This window comes from Podarcis liolepis (assembly GCF_965112155.1).
Source record: "Podarcis liolepis genome assembly, chromosome: 2".
Taxonomy (NCBI): Eukaryota; Metazoa; Chordata; class Lepidosauria; order Squamata; family Lacertidae; genus Podarcis; species Podarcis liolepis.
The window spans coordinates 15,852,098-15,867,724 of NC_139555.1; the positions used below are offsets into that span (position 1 = coordinate 15,852,098).

Consider the following 15,627-nt stretch of genomic DNA (forward strand, 5'->3'; position numbering starts at 1 on the left):
ACACTCTAGACATGGATCAACTGTTCGCTTTGTTTTACTCCTTGCCAGCTTGTTTTGCCTGATTCCAGACCACCCCGTCATCTGCTTGAAGCAAGCCACAGCACTCCTCAGCAACAATACTTTCTGCCTATTGTCGAACTAAACTGACGGCTACAGTGACGCTGCTAGAGTTCTGGAGCCCTTTCTAACGTGGGAGGAAAATGCTTTGTCTGCTAGGTCAAGGAAGCAACGGCCCAACTTACTTGGGTGTGTTTTTGCTGAATGTAGACCTGACCCTCTGGGAGAGCGAACTGCTTGAAGGGGTCTTAACCATTTGTTGCTCTGGAGTGGTGAGTGGTCCCAACATGCTCACTTTAAAGCAAGAAGACACAAGCATAGCAGCGTAGTTAGCATTCTTAACCAGCAGTATCTTATCTCAGATAAAGTAGTTTCAGCCTTAGAGATGTATTTGTAAACAGTCTGAAGGAACTAATAATAAACAATTTTAAGAGGCAGCATTTCTCATTCTGGTTGCTACTGCCCAATTCATGAGGGGGTGAAGTCACCCTCTTCTGGGTTGAAAAGAATGAGGCACAAGTATACACATCCTACTGTTCAGGCTGCCACTAACAAATACTGTACGTTCCCAACAGCCCACCAATGCTATGAGTTTTTCTGCCGAAGAATTTCAGCTTTTGCAACAACGAAGCACAGTTTATGCGGATTCAAGTAGCGTAACCAGTTCTCCTAATCAAACACAGTCCCAGAATGTAAAAGAAGAGTGTTGTCTCTGGAAATAGCAACCCCATTTCAAACCCTGCTGTGTTTAATGCATGGCCAGTCTTTCATATATTGGACTCCAACTCACATCTGTATGGCTAGCTGTCAGGGATGAAAGTTGTAGCCAAACATCTGGAAAGCACCACATTGGCCACCCCTACAATGCACTGCAACAGAAATGCATAATGTGATAGCGCTGGGATCTGCTTCTCAGCACTGGCTGCCAGCAGACAGGGAAAAGCACAATGTGATGCTGCTATGAATTTCCCTTACAGTAAGGTATAAAAGGTAAGGTAAAGGACTCCTGGACAGTTAAGTCCAGTTAAAGGCAACTATGGGGTGCGGTGCTTATCTCGCTTTTCAGGCCGAGGGAGCCGGCGTTTGTCCACAGCTAGCTTTCTGCATCATGTGGCCAGCAGGACTAAACTGCTTCTGGCGCAACAGGACACTGTGACGGAAGCCAGAATGCACGGAAATGCCGTTTTCCCTTACAGAATGTTGCAGGCAAGAGGAGAGTGAATTCAACAGGAAGTTGCCATTTCTGGCAGGAGCACCACATTCTGAGGCATATCTAATCACACACTGTAGCTTTTTGCTCCAGGAATATGCATTTAGGATGATGCAGCCTCAAGTTTTAGCATTGCAGGGATGACCAAGAATGAATTGAAGAAAAGGGGATTGTCGGCAGGTGTTAAATGGACAAAAGGTAACATTAGCACAACAGCCTGAATAATTATTAAAACCAATATCTGGCACTAAGAAATGAAAAGGATAGGTTGTTTGTTGAAAGGACCACTTTTCTTTTAATTCCCTTTTAATTCCTAATAGGTAGCCAATAAATAGGGTATGATTACCTTTAACATCTGGTGTGCAGGGTGTGGAGTAGGCATTTGTGTTTTCAATGATATGTGATGGTTCAATGTTTTCCTGTTCCACCATCATGAACTGACTCCAATATTCCACAGGCAAGCAGATCAGCCGCTCCACCACCTACAGGAGCACACTGACATGTGACTCACTCCTCTTTCAGAACAGCATAGACAAATACTAGCAATGCAATCGATACATTTTGGCTGCCAAAAGTTCACATTCTGCCTCAATTTACACTGCTGGCCTACCTTGGGTTGCCTTTTTGTATCCTGGAGTAGTGTCATGGGTTCAGGATCTGGCACAGCATGACCAACAATTGTAGGTCCAAAGACCTTGGACAAGTTGGAGACATCCATTTTTGTGTCTGGACTTTGAGCCACTCTAGACAAAGAGACAGAGCATTTGTGTAAAGCAAGCCTGCCATTCCTCTTGGTTCATAAGCCCATTGATCACTAGTTTATTAACTCATTCCCCCACGCCAACAGAATTATATCATTTTTTCCACACTAACTCTTCCAGAATCTATATCCCAACTGGACTCACCTCTGGAGGTGTATCATAAGGAAAGCCAGAGTGTCTCGGTTAGCCTGCGGGAGTTCCCCAACTGTTTGATACATGGCTGCCACACTATTGTCTTCATCAGCTATTTCTTTAAACAAAACAAAACAAAACAAATAGCATTTCTATGACTGCTTTCAACATATCAATAGGGTTTCATTAAGAGACAGGACACAAGTTGTGTTGTGTCTCATGTGTTATTAAATACAAAGCAACAGGAGTTACCATCACTATCAAATCAGTAGCATGTCCCATCTCAGTATTGGGAAAGGGAAGATTTATTGAAATGGGCAACTCAATTGGAATTTTCCCGACCACTGTAACATCTACAGAACAAAGACAAATGAGACAGAAAAACCTATCTGCTATGTGTCGCCTAGTGCTCAACATGATGCATGGGAAAATTATTAGGGGAGGCAAACTACTCTATGACACTATCCCAACGAGGGTAGCTCACATAGGTCCAGCCTAGTTTATGTGCGCTGAACTGTGCTAGGAGCCAAATGAACCCATCAACTTATATTTGAAGACTTGCTGCAATACCGGGGTTTCTGTTGGGGGATTTTTTAAAAAAGGTAGTTTGCAACAGAGCAGATATAAAAGTGCTCCTTGCAACATAGTCTATTGCTTTCCTATTAGTATTGTATTAAGGTTTTTCATTACACACAATAAAGAGTGAAACAAATGGAGAAGAATTAGCACACTAAAATGAGAGGGAAGAGCTTCTTTGAAAAATGGGTATCATCCCTTTGGGTGACATAACACCGTTGGTAAGAAAAGAGGCTTCTAATAATGTAATTATGTCCTTATTGTTATAGTCTTAAGGGCCTGTTATTTAAAATAGATTTTCAGTCAGACAAGTAGGAGGTTTTCTTACTGGATTTTCAATCAGACAAGTAGGAGGTTATCAAAAAACAGAAGGCAAGTGAAACAAGAGATGGAAAGTGGTGTGTAGGAAGATGTTTGTGTCAGCTAGGCTAGGAATGAAAAGTACCAGGTCATAGCAGTTGCTGTTTGGGGGAAATACTGTAATCAAGTAAGTCCAGAATGGCATTACATTTAGGCAAAGAATCATTTGTGCCTGTTACTCTCAAAAAGCCAGTTCTAAGAGTTCCACTATCCAACCATCAATATCAGCTATAAAATATATTTCTGTTTGTCCCTGGTGCAACAGCAGAGAATCGAATAGTTATCTTCCTTGTGATAGGGGATGACTCCGTATGATGAAAGACAGGGAGCCAGTGTTTTGTAAGCTTGCGCATTGAAGAAATGCCCATATCACTTGGGACAGCCATAATTCTTACCTGCCGCCTCCATAAAAGCCCTGTTGAGACGGAAGGTGAGGAGAGGCTCCTTCAGGTTGCGGAGGAAGTCTTTAAGGAGACCACACACAGCATGGATATCTTCCACCTTGCTAAGCAGGGGCACAGTCTTCCCTCGAAGGAACTTTTCCTTCAAATCTTTCACTGTACGATCACAACCAGAAATTCGGTAGAGGCCTGTCTGTTGAAAGAACAGTATGTTAACCTATGTTCAAAGTTTTTAGCTTTGGTGGACCCCATCTCCTAGTGCTTATGGGGATGATCTTAATAACAGCACAAACATTTTATTTCAATGGCTGCAGACTCTCATAGGACCCCAAAAGGTAGACTATATATAATTCTCTTCATTCCAAATAGCATAAACAATATGCACAGTTTTCAAGTTCTTACCTCATGCAGCCCTCGCTGCTCAATCTCATTCACACAGTGAACTATGATGGAGGGGATCATGGGAGGCGTCAGAGATACAAAATCCATTAGCACTCCCTGGAAAAGAGGAACACAGTGATTTTCCATCCATACCCAACTCCCTAGAAGTCTCACAGAAGAAAGATTCTTTAAGAGGACAAAGGCACAGGTTTCAGGTCTTCCAAAAGACAACTTGACCATAACCTACCTACAGAATCCTTGATGGAAAACAGCTCATAACTGCACTCCAGGAAAATAGGGAGCAAAATTGCTTTAAACTGATTTTTGCAACCAAGTGCCACAATCAAAATCTCAAGTGTAAATCCTACTATTGAATTCTGTTATAGATCATAGTACAAATATGAAGAAATATGAGTATAAACCTGTGAAATCAGTAGTGGTGGAGACACTACAAATGCTTGGAGAAACATCATACATTTTCTTGCTGGTGTGAAGGATGTGTGCTTGTTAATAGCACAGGTATAACAAAGATTCCACCACAGAGACATCACATTCTTTTTTCCACATTACTTAAAACTGCATAATCTAAAGATAACATCCCCAAGACCTTTCTGAAAAACCCTAGGCATGGACAAAAAATGATAAGATCTAACTGAGCAGCTGTTAACTCCTGGTTCCCTTAGGAAAAAGGTGGCAGACATTGTTAGCAGTTATTTTGTTCTGCTCATCTTTCACTTTACATCTGGCCAGGTACAAGCACCCCTAAGCAGCATGGAAACCTTATGTTTGTACATAATTCTAAAGTTACTAATAGGAAGCATACAGCTTAAGACTTTCTTTAAATCACTGGCCCTCTAGCTGTTCTAGCTTCATGTGAAGCCTCCGCAGGGAACAGCGAGCCTTCATCCCCGTGCCCTGCAAAGGCTTCGCAGGGCTATCCCTGGCTTTTGCGGGAGGTGGGGCACAGCTCTGTCCCTTCCCCCACCTCCCAGAAAGCCCCCAAAGGCCGTGATCCCTTTAAAGAGCCATGTGGAGCATGTGCGGCTCTTGGGGGCTGCCCTTCTACCTCCTTGGGGAAAAGCCTACAAGCGCTGCACACACGCTCCTCGCAGCTCGTGAAAGGGAGAGCTGAGCAGAGCCTGGGATGCATACAAGCTCTGCTCAGCGCTCCCTTTAAATAATTTTTTCCCTTTGCATTCCCCCGCTAAAAACTAGGTGCGTCTTATGGAGCGAAAAATACGGAATGTGTTCTTTCAATAGGTTGAGTAAGATTTGTAAGTTAAAAAATGTTCTTGGAGGAGCATGTTTAAGTATTTTGCTTTAATATAGAGCTTTAATACCTTTTATGCTGCAAGTCACTTTGGGATACTCTTTGTGTAAGAAGTGACGAATAAGTATAATTTTTTAAAAAGCCATTTTGTTCTTTAGATCCAACAGAAAACTTTTCAGTTGTAGGCCACTGAAGATGCTGCACATACGGAAGCATACCTCTCCAATTCTGACAGGGGTTCCTGCCAAGGTAGGGATGCAGGGCAAGGGGCAGCGATCTCGACATTCTGGGTGTGTCACTACCCGACAGTCTCGGCACTTCAAGGCCACTTTCCCAAACTTTATCCGCTTGCCACATGGAACACACGACTCGGGTTTAATAACCTGGAGAGAGACTACATGTGTAAGGAACAGCTTGATCTGAAATAAGCACTGAAATATATTTAGTCCAGATAAGGACCCTTATCCAAATCAGTAGTTTATTCATTTGAATATTTTCATCCCACCAGTCAGCTAGAGAGGCTCTCAAAACGGCTAATCACCAAAACTGACATAAAAGTCAATCTAGAAAAACATAATATCATTCTGGTTAAGAACAGCAAGTGCAAACCACAGCAGCAACATGAGTCAGTCAATCAAATGCCTTCATGAGCAAGAAGGCTTTGAATGCAACTTCTGACTCAGTGAGCTTGACATATGAGCCACTCTGGGCAGGTAAGTGGGTACACTGGCAGTTATGATGCAGCAGCTAGGGAGCTACTTTGCACAGCACAATAGTCTCATTGCAATTGCAGGCTTCGTGGGCAAGCCAGATTTAAAACAGTTTCTCCACTCTGCTTACGAGATGTCAGACAGAATTTGCTAATGTCTCCCTAAACATGCATCCCTGGGCTGGGCTCAGTAAGCTAAGCCATGATTTCACTGTATGCTTGGTATCTTAAAAGATTACAGCAACAATTGATTAAATATATTTGCATCGTGCTAAAGGGTACCAACGCAGATGTCCTGCTTACCTCAAAAGATGATGGTACTCAGGTTCCAAGGAACCCCAGGGAGAAGGGGAGAGGTTCACATCTAAAGAGGTGTTTTGTCAAGTATTCTGGGCTCAAAATATTTAGGGCTTTGAAAAAGACAAAGCCAACACTTTGAAAAGGGTCCACAAACTGGTCCCCTCCCCAGCACTAATAAACCTGCTCAAAATAACAAAAAAGGAATTCACACAGGCTGATCATTGCCTGCTTGCTCACCGTTTTTGATACAAATTCATGTAGCCTCATCCCAGTGTTCCCAGGAGTGCTAGATCCATCTGTTTCAGATTTGTTTTCCTGCTTCCTGCTTCCCAGGCTTGAATCGCTGCTCCAAGGTTGTAGAATGGCTTGGGAGGAGACAAGTCACAGTCATTTTACAGATTCTGCCTTTGAAATAGGTTTCAGGGGGAGAATAGGGACCCCCAATTTAGAAGCGGGTGAATATACCATTTCTCACAAAAAGCTACCACTACTCTAGTTGCAAGCTAATGCAACTAGAAAGAAGTTTCAAGATATCCAATTTTGTCTCATCTTTCCTATTTTTCATATTAAAATAATGACAATTTCACTTTAAACACACACAAGGGTTACATTTAGATCCTTTTCCCATCACAGCAGCTCAGGCTTGAGAGGGAGGGATATTTGGCGGTCAGCTTTCAGTGTACCTCCTTAATCCTTCTTACAGTAGAAATAGAAACAGATGTGTGGGATGGATTTAAGCAGAACACATAAAATGTTTCAGGAGTGTTTTCCCCTCCTCTATATTATAAAATACAAAATGGAATAAAACTATGCAGTATAAGAGTGACAGAGGAAAGTATGCTCTTAGTTTATCCATAACAGATTTGAAACATAATTCAAATATGTGCTGCCATTTCCTGTTGAACTTTGGCAGCCAACAGTATCCTCTGCAGTGCTTAGTCACAGAAAATGACTCTCACTTGTATCAGCAACCTTCTGGCTGCAAAATGGATTAATGGCTATGGTTACAGGGAAGTCACAGTATTAAATTTGAAATGCAAGTAATAATCTGAAAGCAGGCACTTACCTGCCTTTCTACGGTCTGCAATATAGCAAGGTACAGTTTCAATAGTGGCGATTGCTTCAATTGGGCCTCCATCATTAGGCACTGTGAGAGTCGTTTTTGCAACTATTGATTCATTTCCCTGAAATGAGACAGCCAAGAGATTAACAGGTGCAAGATGCACCTAAGGGTCATATATAAGAATCTCTCTCTACCCGAGCATATGAAACCTGTTATCCATGTTAATGGTGCGGCCTTGAGCACCTACTCAGCATATCAAAATCTTGGCTTCAAAATAAAGGCATCCACACTTTATATTACTGCTATATCCTGCTCCAACCAGATAAAATGAAAATATGCCCAGGCATGGTAGTGCATGGATGACTCCTACATATGACTGGCATCTTAACGAGCAACCTTCTTGCATCTGATGTTTTATCATTTACAGGATTTTCTAAGAACAGAATACATAAGTCATTCACAAAGTGTGCCATCGAAAGGTAGATCCACTGAATGATCTATCTGGGAGCACACAATGCAGCACTATTCTGATGTTAAGTGAATGTGGACTATTGTCTGGGAAACTATTCAGAGCACCACATAAGCCACTCAGAGCTTTTCTGCAGGGAAAACACAATACAGTACAATAAATGACAACGTAAATAGCCAAATAGCTGCAATATCAGATAGGGCTCTATATTAAGACTTGAACCGTGAGTTCATAAAAAGTAGATGTTGACCCACACAATATTTGATACACTCTGTATAGATGCTGAGGTGCCAATTGTGCTGATCATTCCCACTGTGCAATGAATTTGTACGATAGCACAGAGTTGGAGATTTGCCACCTGATCAGGGTCAACAGCATTTCTCCACCTTTCATTTTGGGTATGGAGAAGCAGTCATATCATTTACATTGCACTCTGGGTGGTACATGTTATGTGGTAAAGTAATGTATAATACTAAGCACCGCTCCACCTATCCCAAAATCCGCAGACACTTCTGTCAAAAGGAAGGTTGTATAAACTATGCAAAGTTGCATACCTGGTCCACGGTAGAACCAATGGAACGAGTTTTCTTTAAACAACCTGGTGGGCCTTCTATAAACTGTCTGGATGAGCGCTGTAAAGAAAAAATTGCGATACCATGTTTGGGTCAAAACACTACAGAAATTTTGAGAAAGCAGAAAATGTATTCTATTGGAGTACTCAAGACACTAAATGATGTCACATATTTGTATTTACAAGAGATGCGATATTCTTGATATGATCTGCATAGAATTTTAAGTAAACCTTTCTGAAATGCCCTTTCCTGCTTGAGATATGCTGAGAAGATACACTTCATGCATATCTCACCTAGTAACCAGATGAAAGTGAAGAGAATTGAATGGGAAGGGAGGAAGAAAAGACACACTCTGCTTTAGGATTCCCCCCCCCCCACTAGTATATACGAAACAGAACTCACAAGTTTCAGCTGTGCTATCCTGCAAGCCAAAATGAGATGGAAATTGTAACTTCTATCTTTGATGTCATGAAACTGCCTTCAGATCTGTCCTACTTGATCTCAAAACCCTTGTACAAGGCATTAAAGCATTTCAAAAGAAAATTCCAGGTTTGAAACAAGCAGCTCAGAGGAATACATCTTGAAATTTAAGTGGCTCTCTAGATTATGCCAGCCTGGAAAGGGTGTTTGTATTGCTGACATAAGGGAAGCACACACTTGACTAGGAAATCTATTCATCATGTGTGTTAAAGAAAGAGGACAAATTATTGCATATGTATATTGATGTACACTTTAAAAGTTCACACTCAAGGAGTTTAGAAAATATTTGCCAGTTTGACCATTTGTAACTATTGCCACTTGATACCAAGACACCTAAGTGAAGTAGTGAATATGCATATGGATACCAATGGAGAATTGAAACCTGTGTGAACGAACACATACACACCCCACTTTGCATTAGACCATTACATGTCAGTAAAGGGAAAAGTACATACCCTTTTCTCTCTTTTCTTCAGTTTGACAGTCTTTACCACTGTGGAATCCCATTCCTGAAGATACAAGAAGAATCTAATTGGCATTATGAAGGCAGCAAATTTCTATGTGCTGTTTGTTTGGTTTTATCCTCAATTTATGTTACTAAATCTATGACTCTTATGACCTGCTAGACCGCAAAACTATTTGGTATAGAACTGAACGGAATCTAGGAGCAAAAGGTTAATACAGAAGTACAGACAAAGATAGTTCACATGATCAGCACACTTCTCTTTACACACGGTCCTATTTCTACATCATTCAAGGAGAGCACAAGAAAGGCAGATCATGGTAACATTACCAGCGATTCATCGGTCTTGTCAAAACTGATGTCTGATAAAATAGAACCAGATTCATCTATTGTAGATAATCTAAATACAAGAAGAAAAAATTGTAAAAATCACACATATGCATGTAACATTCTTCCAGATAACACCCTTGTCAAGGCCTTATGATTACTAGCTCAATTACTTAGCATTTGAAGGCAGGCAGACTCTGAATGAAGTCTAGCTCGGCACATTCCTAATTATATGTAATCAATACATATGCAACTTCGCTACACAAACACAGGTAAAGGACCCCCTGGACGGTTAAGTCCAGCCAAAGGTGACTATGGGGTTGTGGCGCTCATCTTGCTTTTCAGGCCGGTGGAGCTGGTGTTTGTCCACAGACAGCTTTCCGAGTCATGTGGCCGTCATGACTAAACCACTTCTTGTGCAACGGGACATAAGGATGGAAGCCAGAGCACACAGAAACACCGTTTACCTTCCTGCCACATCAGTACCTATTTATCTACTTGCACTGGCGTGCTTTCGAACTGCTAGGTTGGCAGGAGCTGGGACAGAGCAATGGGAGCTCACCCCATTGCATAGTTTCGAACTGCCGATCTTTCGATCAGCAAGCCCAAGAGGCTCAGTGGTCTAGACCACAACGCCACCTGCATCCCTATATAATACAAACATAGGGTATGATATCTGGCATATAAGAAATTAGTATACTAAGAGTTGCACATTTTTTTATAAGCAGCAAAGAATATAAACAGCTAGAGTTAAGCACATCTAAATCTCATTGGTTTCAATGGAGAAAGTTAAGCTTGTCTCTTAATACTCTCCTGTACAATCAGTGGGGCTTAGAAATGCTTAACAGCACAGGGGTCTCTAATTGCCATATCCTTTCTTCCCCTCCAGTCCCGTAATCTTTGCGAAAGAATAATAATAAAAAAAACCAGGCTCCTGAAAGGAGATTGCAATAGTAAGAGGAATGTGGTTATTGGTATAATCCATTCTATTTGAAGAATTTGGATTCTTTTAGCATACAGAGCTATGCAACCCATGCTCATACATGAAACTGATGCATCTGGTGCATAATTTTCAATTCTGAGAATGCCAGCTTACACTTAAAAAAGGAAAAGAAAATATGATTCTAATTCACCCACCCTTATAAATCAGAGATAAATTCTCTTAGCAACTTGTGGATCTCTACTTAAAGTTCAGAAATTAAACCAGAGCTTTGGAATGGTTTTATTGATGTTCTACATGGCTGCCAATTATTGGTATTACTCATTCCTTTGCCGATTTTTCCATGCTTATGCCTTTCCCTCTCCACCGTTCCACTTCATTTATGACCCCTATCACTCCAACCCTTGACCAGAAGAACAAGTTATTTAAAAACCTGTATCTTCAAGGCATCATTTGCTCTGGTCAGAAATGTGTCTTTATCTGCTGCAGAAGAATAATAATAATAACAACGGTGGCATCTATCAAAGAATGCACATAGTGCATGTTTATAAACACAAACAAGTAGGGAAGCTTAATACAAGTAGAATCAACATTCAGGATTTTTTCTAATCTCCTGGACTATCGTTTGAGTCTGCGTAATGAGGAATGTTCAAATTACATTACATTATTTTATCATTCTATAACTAATGTAAGTATGTCTGATGTCTTCTACCTTTTCCTATATAGTCCTTTTCTGTTTAGACATGAGGGCCTAATTGGCTGCATCTCAACATTCTCAGCAAAATCATACAACTTTAATATATAAATATTGGTTCAAGTACTGTTATAAATCAGTGCCTTCCTTTGCAATTCCTTGCAGTTCTGAAGTATTAAATTTCATTTACTGATGCACAGAGCAGAAATATATTCTTAATAGTACCAAAAAGAAATAAGAGCCCTTTCAATATCTACTGGATTCGGATAAATAACCTTTGCCAGACAAGAAATATGACTGCTGTTTAGAACTAGGTCAGTTGCTGAAAGAAGTATTGCTGACCTGTCCCTACCTTTAGGTTAATTACTTATGTAGAGACAGAATTATTGACATTCAGCTTAGCATTGCTACATCACAGAAAAAACCTTTTAGCAAGAAGTAGGATTATAGCTACAACCTGAAACAATACTACCCCCCCCCAATATTCTCCGCCACGAAACAGTGTTTCCTGGAACAATTTGCAGAGCCCTGGTATTCTGAAAAGTAGCTTCTAAGCCAATGATGGGGAAACACTTTAAGTTCAAGGGCCGAATTCCTTTGTCAGCAACCTACCGAGGGCCACATGCCAGTGGTGGCCGAGACAAGAGGCAAAACTGGATGAAACAACAGGTGTGGTTACCTTTTCAGAGGCTTCTATACAGATGTTTTAGATGCAATTAAGTTAGGATTTGGCTTTAGACTTGTTTAGACAGAAGATGGTCTAACATAACATCTGTTTAGTCCTCCTAACACAATTTGTGAGTGCATTGAACAAATTGTGTTAGGACTAAACAAGGGAGGTCTTAAAATTATTTTCTTCTGTGTGAACAAGTCTAAGGCCAAATCCTAACTCCCAGCTGGCAGCCAGAGTCACACTCCCAGTCCCACTGCCCACAAAGGCCACGGCAAAAGGAATGGCTCTTTACTGTGCCCACTCCCAGGCCGGCACAATGAGACTTGGACGAGGGTCACTACTGCAGGGTCTACGCAGGTTCAAGCAATTCCTGTGCCAGCACTGCCACTACTGGGATTTCCTCTGCCTGCTGTTGGAAGAGATGGTGGCCTCCAACCAATGTTTGGGTGGGCACACATTGAGTTGCTCTATACTGGCACGGTTTTCCTGCTTACAGTGGAGCTCCCGTAGGGCTTGCAGAGAAACACATTCTCCATCCAAGTTCCCTTGAGGGGTCGAGGGTTTGGATTGTTCTGTACATTTTCTGGCCGTATACAAGGTTTCCAGGGGTCTGGAAAACATGTTCCTAGCCCCAGCGAAATAAAATCAGGTTGTCACATCTATCTCCTTTACAACCCAGCCCACCAAAAGGGCACCCTATAGCAAGGTAATATCTCAGCATCTGACCTTTTATTCCCTCCCATAGAAGTATGAGGCTTGTTTAGGAAGGCCAGTGCTGATTTCTGTTCTTCACTCAGCTGAATACTCCCCGATGAATCACACATAAGCAGCTCTTTGATCAGCTGGATCTGTCGCTCCTGCAAGTTAGGAAACATCAAAAATAGTCTTGCTTTGCATTTACATGACAGTCCATAATACACAAAGCCTCCTGAAGAAGGCTGCTACACTACCAACATATTAATATCTATAAAGAGATCTGCACCTGTCTCTCAAATCAGCTTAGTTTAAAGCAGCAGCACAAAGATTTAGCTAGATCAAATTGCTACCCAGTGTAAAAAGATAAGGTACTCCAAATAGATTTCTTTGAGCCATAAAGCAATTTGCCCAATTCTATTTGCAAATAACAATAGTTTCTACCATATTGAGCTTCTTTTTGCAAGCAGGGGAAGGGACTTCTGCAAGAGGCCAAGAATGAACAATTCTGATCTGCCAAGGGATGGAGTAAATAATCTTTTTAATAATAATAATAATAATAATAATAATAATAATAATATTACTGTTTGGGGGGGACAGGAGGTGGGCAGGTGTGGAGGACTTCCTGGTCCGGAATGGGGTAACTGTGCCCCTGAAGGACCAGGTGCGCAGCCTGGGAGTCATTTTGGACTCACAGCTGTCCATAGAGGTCAATTCTGTCTCCAGGGCAACTGTTTACCAGCTCCATCTGGTACGCAAGCTGAGCCCCATCTGCTTGTGGACTGTCTCGCCAGAGTGGTGCATGCTCTAGTTATCTCTCGCTTGGACTACTGCAATGCGCTCTACATGGGGCTACCTTTGAAGGTGACTCGGAAACTACAACTAATCCAGAATGCGGCAACTAGACTGGTGACTAGGAGCGGCTGCCGAGACCACATAACACAGGTCTTGAAAGACCTACATTGGCTCCCAGTACGTTTCCGTACGCCCTCCCACCAGATGTCAAAGAGAAAAACAACTACCAGACTTTTAGAAGACATCTGAAGGCAGCCCTTTTTAGGGAAGCTTTTAATGTTTAACAGACTATTGTATTTTAATATTTTGTTGGAAGCTGCCAGAGTGGCTGGGGAAATAATAATAATGATAATAATAATAATAATGATAATAATAATAATAATGATGATGATGATGATAATAATAATAATAATAATAATAATAATAATAATAATTCCCCAACCACTTTGGCGGCTTCCAAAAAAATATTAAAAATACATTAAAATATCAGTCATTAAAAACTTCCCTAAACAGCGCTGCCTTCAGATGTCTTCTAAAAGTCTGGTAGTTGTTTTTCTCTTTGACATCTAGTGGGAGGGTGTTCCACAGGGTGGGTGTCACTACTGAGGCGGCCCTTGGCATTGGACCTCAGTGTCTGGACAGAACAATGGGGGTACAGACGCTCCTTCAGGTATACTGGGCTGAGGCCGTTTAGAGCTTCAAAAGTCAGCACCAACACTTTGAATTGTGCTCGAAAACATACTGGGAGCCAATGTATGTCTTTCAAGACCGTGTTATGTGGTCTCGGCAGCCGCCCCAGTCACCAGTCTAGCTGCCACATTCTGGATTTATAGTTTCTGGGTCACCTTCAAAGGTAGCCCCATGTAGAGCACATTGCAGTAGTCCAAGCGGGAGATAACCAGAGCATGCACCACTCTTGCGAGACAGTCCTAAATGCACCATGATGGATTTAACAGAAGGCTAAAAAACTGCTGACTTGGGTTAGAAGGCTGATAAAGAGATTTGCATGTAGCCTTTATAATGCAGCCCTGTGTAAATGAAGGACAACAATAAGGCAGCTAAGAACAGGGCCCTCCACCCTTTCCAGAGTTGTAGTATTCCATGATGCCTCTGTCACCGTGCATGCATTCTCCAGAATCACAGAATCATAGAGTTGGAAGAGACCACAAGGGCCATCGAGTCCAACCCCCTGCCAAGCAGTAAACCAAGCAGGCAAATCCAGCTACTCTAGGCTGAGGCAAACTCTCTTTCTCATTTCCCACTCGGTAGGTGTCCTCCACACAGGAAAGATAGTGAGGAACCAGTGGCTTGTTTCCTCTTTCCAAACTTCAAGAGCTCTTGCCCTCTGAGCCCTGGAGTACCTAAAACGCTCAAGTACTTAGGTAGCACTAGAATTCATGGGGAATTGGCTTCTTCCTTCCTGCCTCAGCCATGTGCAGGCTTGGATAAATTTTGCCTAGTACAAGACAGTGTTTAGCCAAGTGCACAGAGGACTGAAAACATGGAGCGACAGGGAGTTGCAAGTGACCACATCCAAGTAATGACTCGCCTGTCTGCCCTATCATATGTTTGCTCTTGCGGTCTAGTTTTACAAGCCCCAATCCAAAGACCGTATGGATGGGAGCCCATCCACAAGTGACACTCAAGTTTCAGTACCACCTATGTAGGCTCACTTGACCACAGTGAAGCTGGTAAGTGGCTTGTTTTCTTGAAACTAGCCACATTTCAGCTGCCATAGTAGTCCACTCTTTACAGGCTGAGCACTGGATCACAATATGGCATATACAATGGGGAGTTGCATCATTTGTCATCTGTAATATTTGGAGTTCTAACGAATAGCAACCTGTAGTACTCAAGCCACCCCATCACTCCAAACTGAATGACCTTACCAGCAGAGAAAACAATCGTATTTTCACAAGCTGTGTTGGCATGCTGGGAAAAACCTGCAATATCCTGGAAGCAGAAGCACTTCCTTGGAACAAGATATCACAGAGGTGACCAGCAACTGGGCATTTGTTGCACTATACACCGTGTCTAGAAACCCACTATGCTTTTCTCCCAGAAATAAATTCATGTTCAGTGGAAGTACCGTATTTTTTGCCCTATAGGGCGCACCGGCCCATAGGACGCACCTCGCTTTTTAGGGGGGAAATGAATAAAAAAAAAATTATTTCCCCCCCCCCCCCAGAACAGGCTGCTATCTGCAAGCCTTGCGAGCCCGGCGGCAACTCCCCACCGGCCGCGCAAGGCTTCCGGACACCTGCGCGAAGCACGGGGCATCCTCCGGAGGACGCCCCGTGC

General features: G+C 42.2%; 2 protein-coding genes across 6 annotated transcripts in view; one reads left to right on the top strand and one right to left on the bottom strand.

Annotated features, from left to right (window-relative positions):
- The window catches only part of LOC310700574 (aquaporin-6-like), a 273,203-nt gene that overhangs the window by 87,027 nt on the left and 170,549 nt on the right, over nt 1-15,627 (top strand). The window lies entirely within an intron of this gene.
- Nucleotides 1-15,627, bottom strand: part of RACGAP1 (Rac GTPase activating protein 1) — a 65,882-nt gene that overhangs the window by 2,285 nt on the left and 47,970 nt on the right. For all 4 annotated transcript variants that reach the window (XM_083490076.1, XM_083490073.1, XM_083490075.1 and 1 more), the window contains 13 exons: nt 12,565-12,695; nt 9,535-9,604; nt 9,197-9,250; nt 8,244-8,321; nt 7,224-7,341; nt 6,395-6,522; nt 5,367-5,531; nt 3,900-3,995; nt 3,492-3,690; nt 2,173-2,278; nt 1,878-2,010; nt 1,614-1,749; nt 243-351 (listed from right to left, as the gene is read on the bottom strand). In XM_083490076.1, coding sequence (XP_083346202.1) covers nt 243-351; nt 1,614-1,749; nt 1,878-2,010; nt 2,173-2,278; nt 3,492-3,690; nt 3,900-3,995; nt 5,367-5,531; nt 6,395-6,522; nt 7,224-7,341; nt 8,244-8,321; nt 9,197-9,250; nt 9,535-9,604; nt 12,565-12,695 — 1,523 coding nt within the window. The remainder of the gene's footprint in view (nt 1-242; nt 352-1,613; nt 1,750-1,877; nt 2,011-2,172; nt 2,279-3,491; nt 3,691-3,899; nt 3,996-5,366; nt 5,532-6,394; nt 6,523-7,223; nt 7,342-8,243; nt 8,322-9,196; nt 9,251-9,534; nt 9,605-12,564; nt 12,696-15,627) is intronic.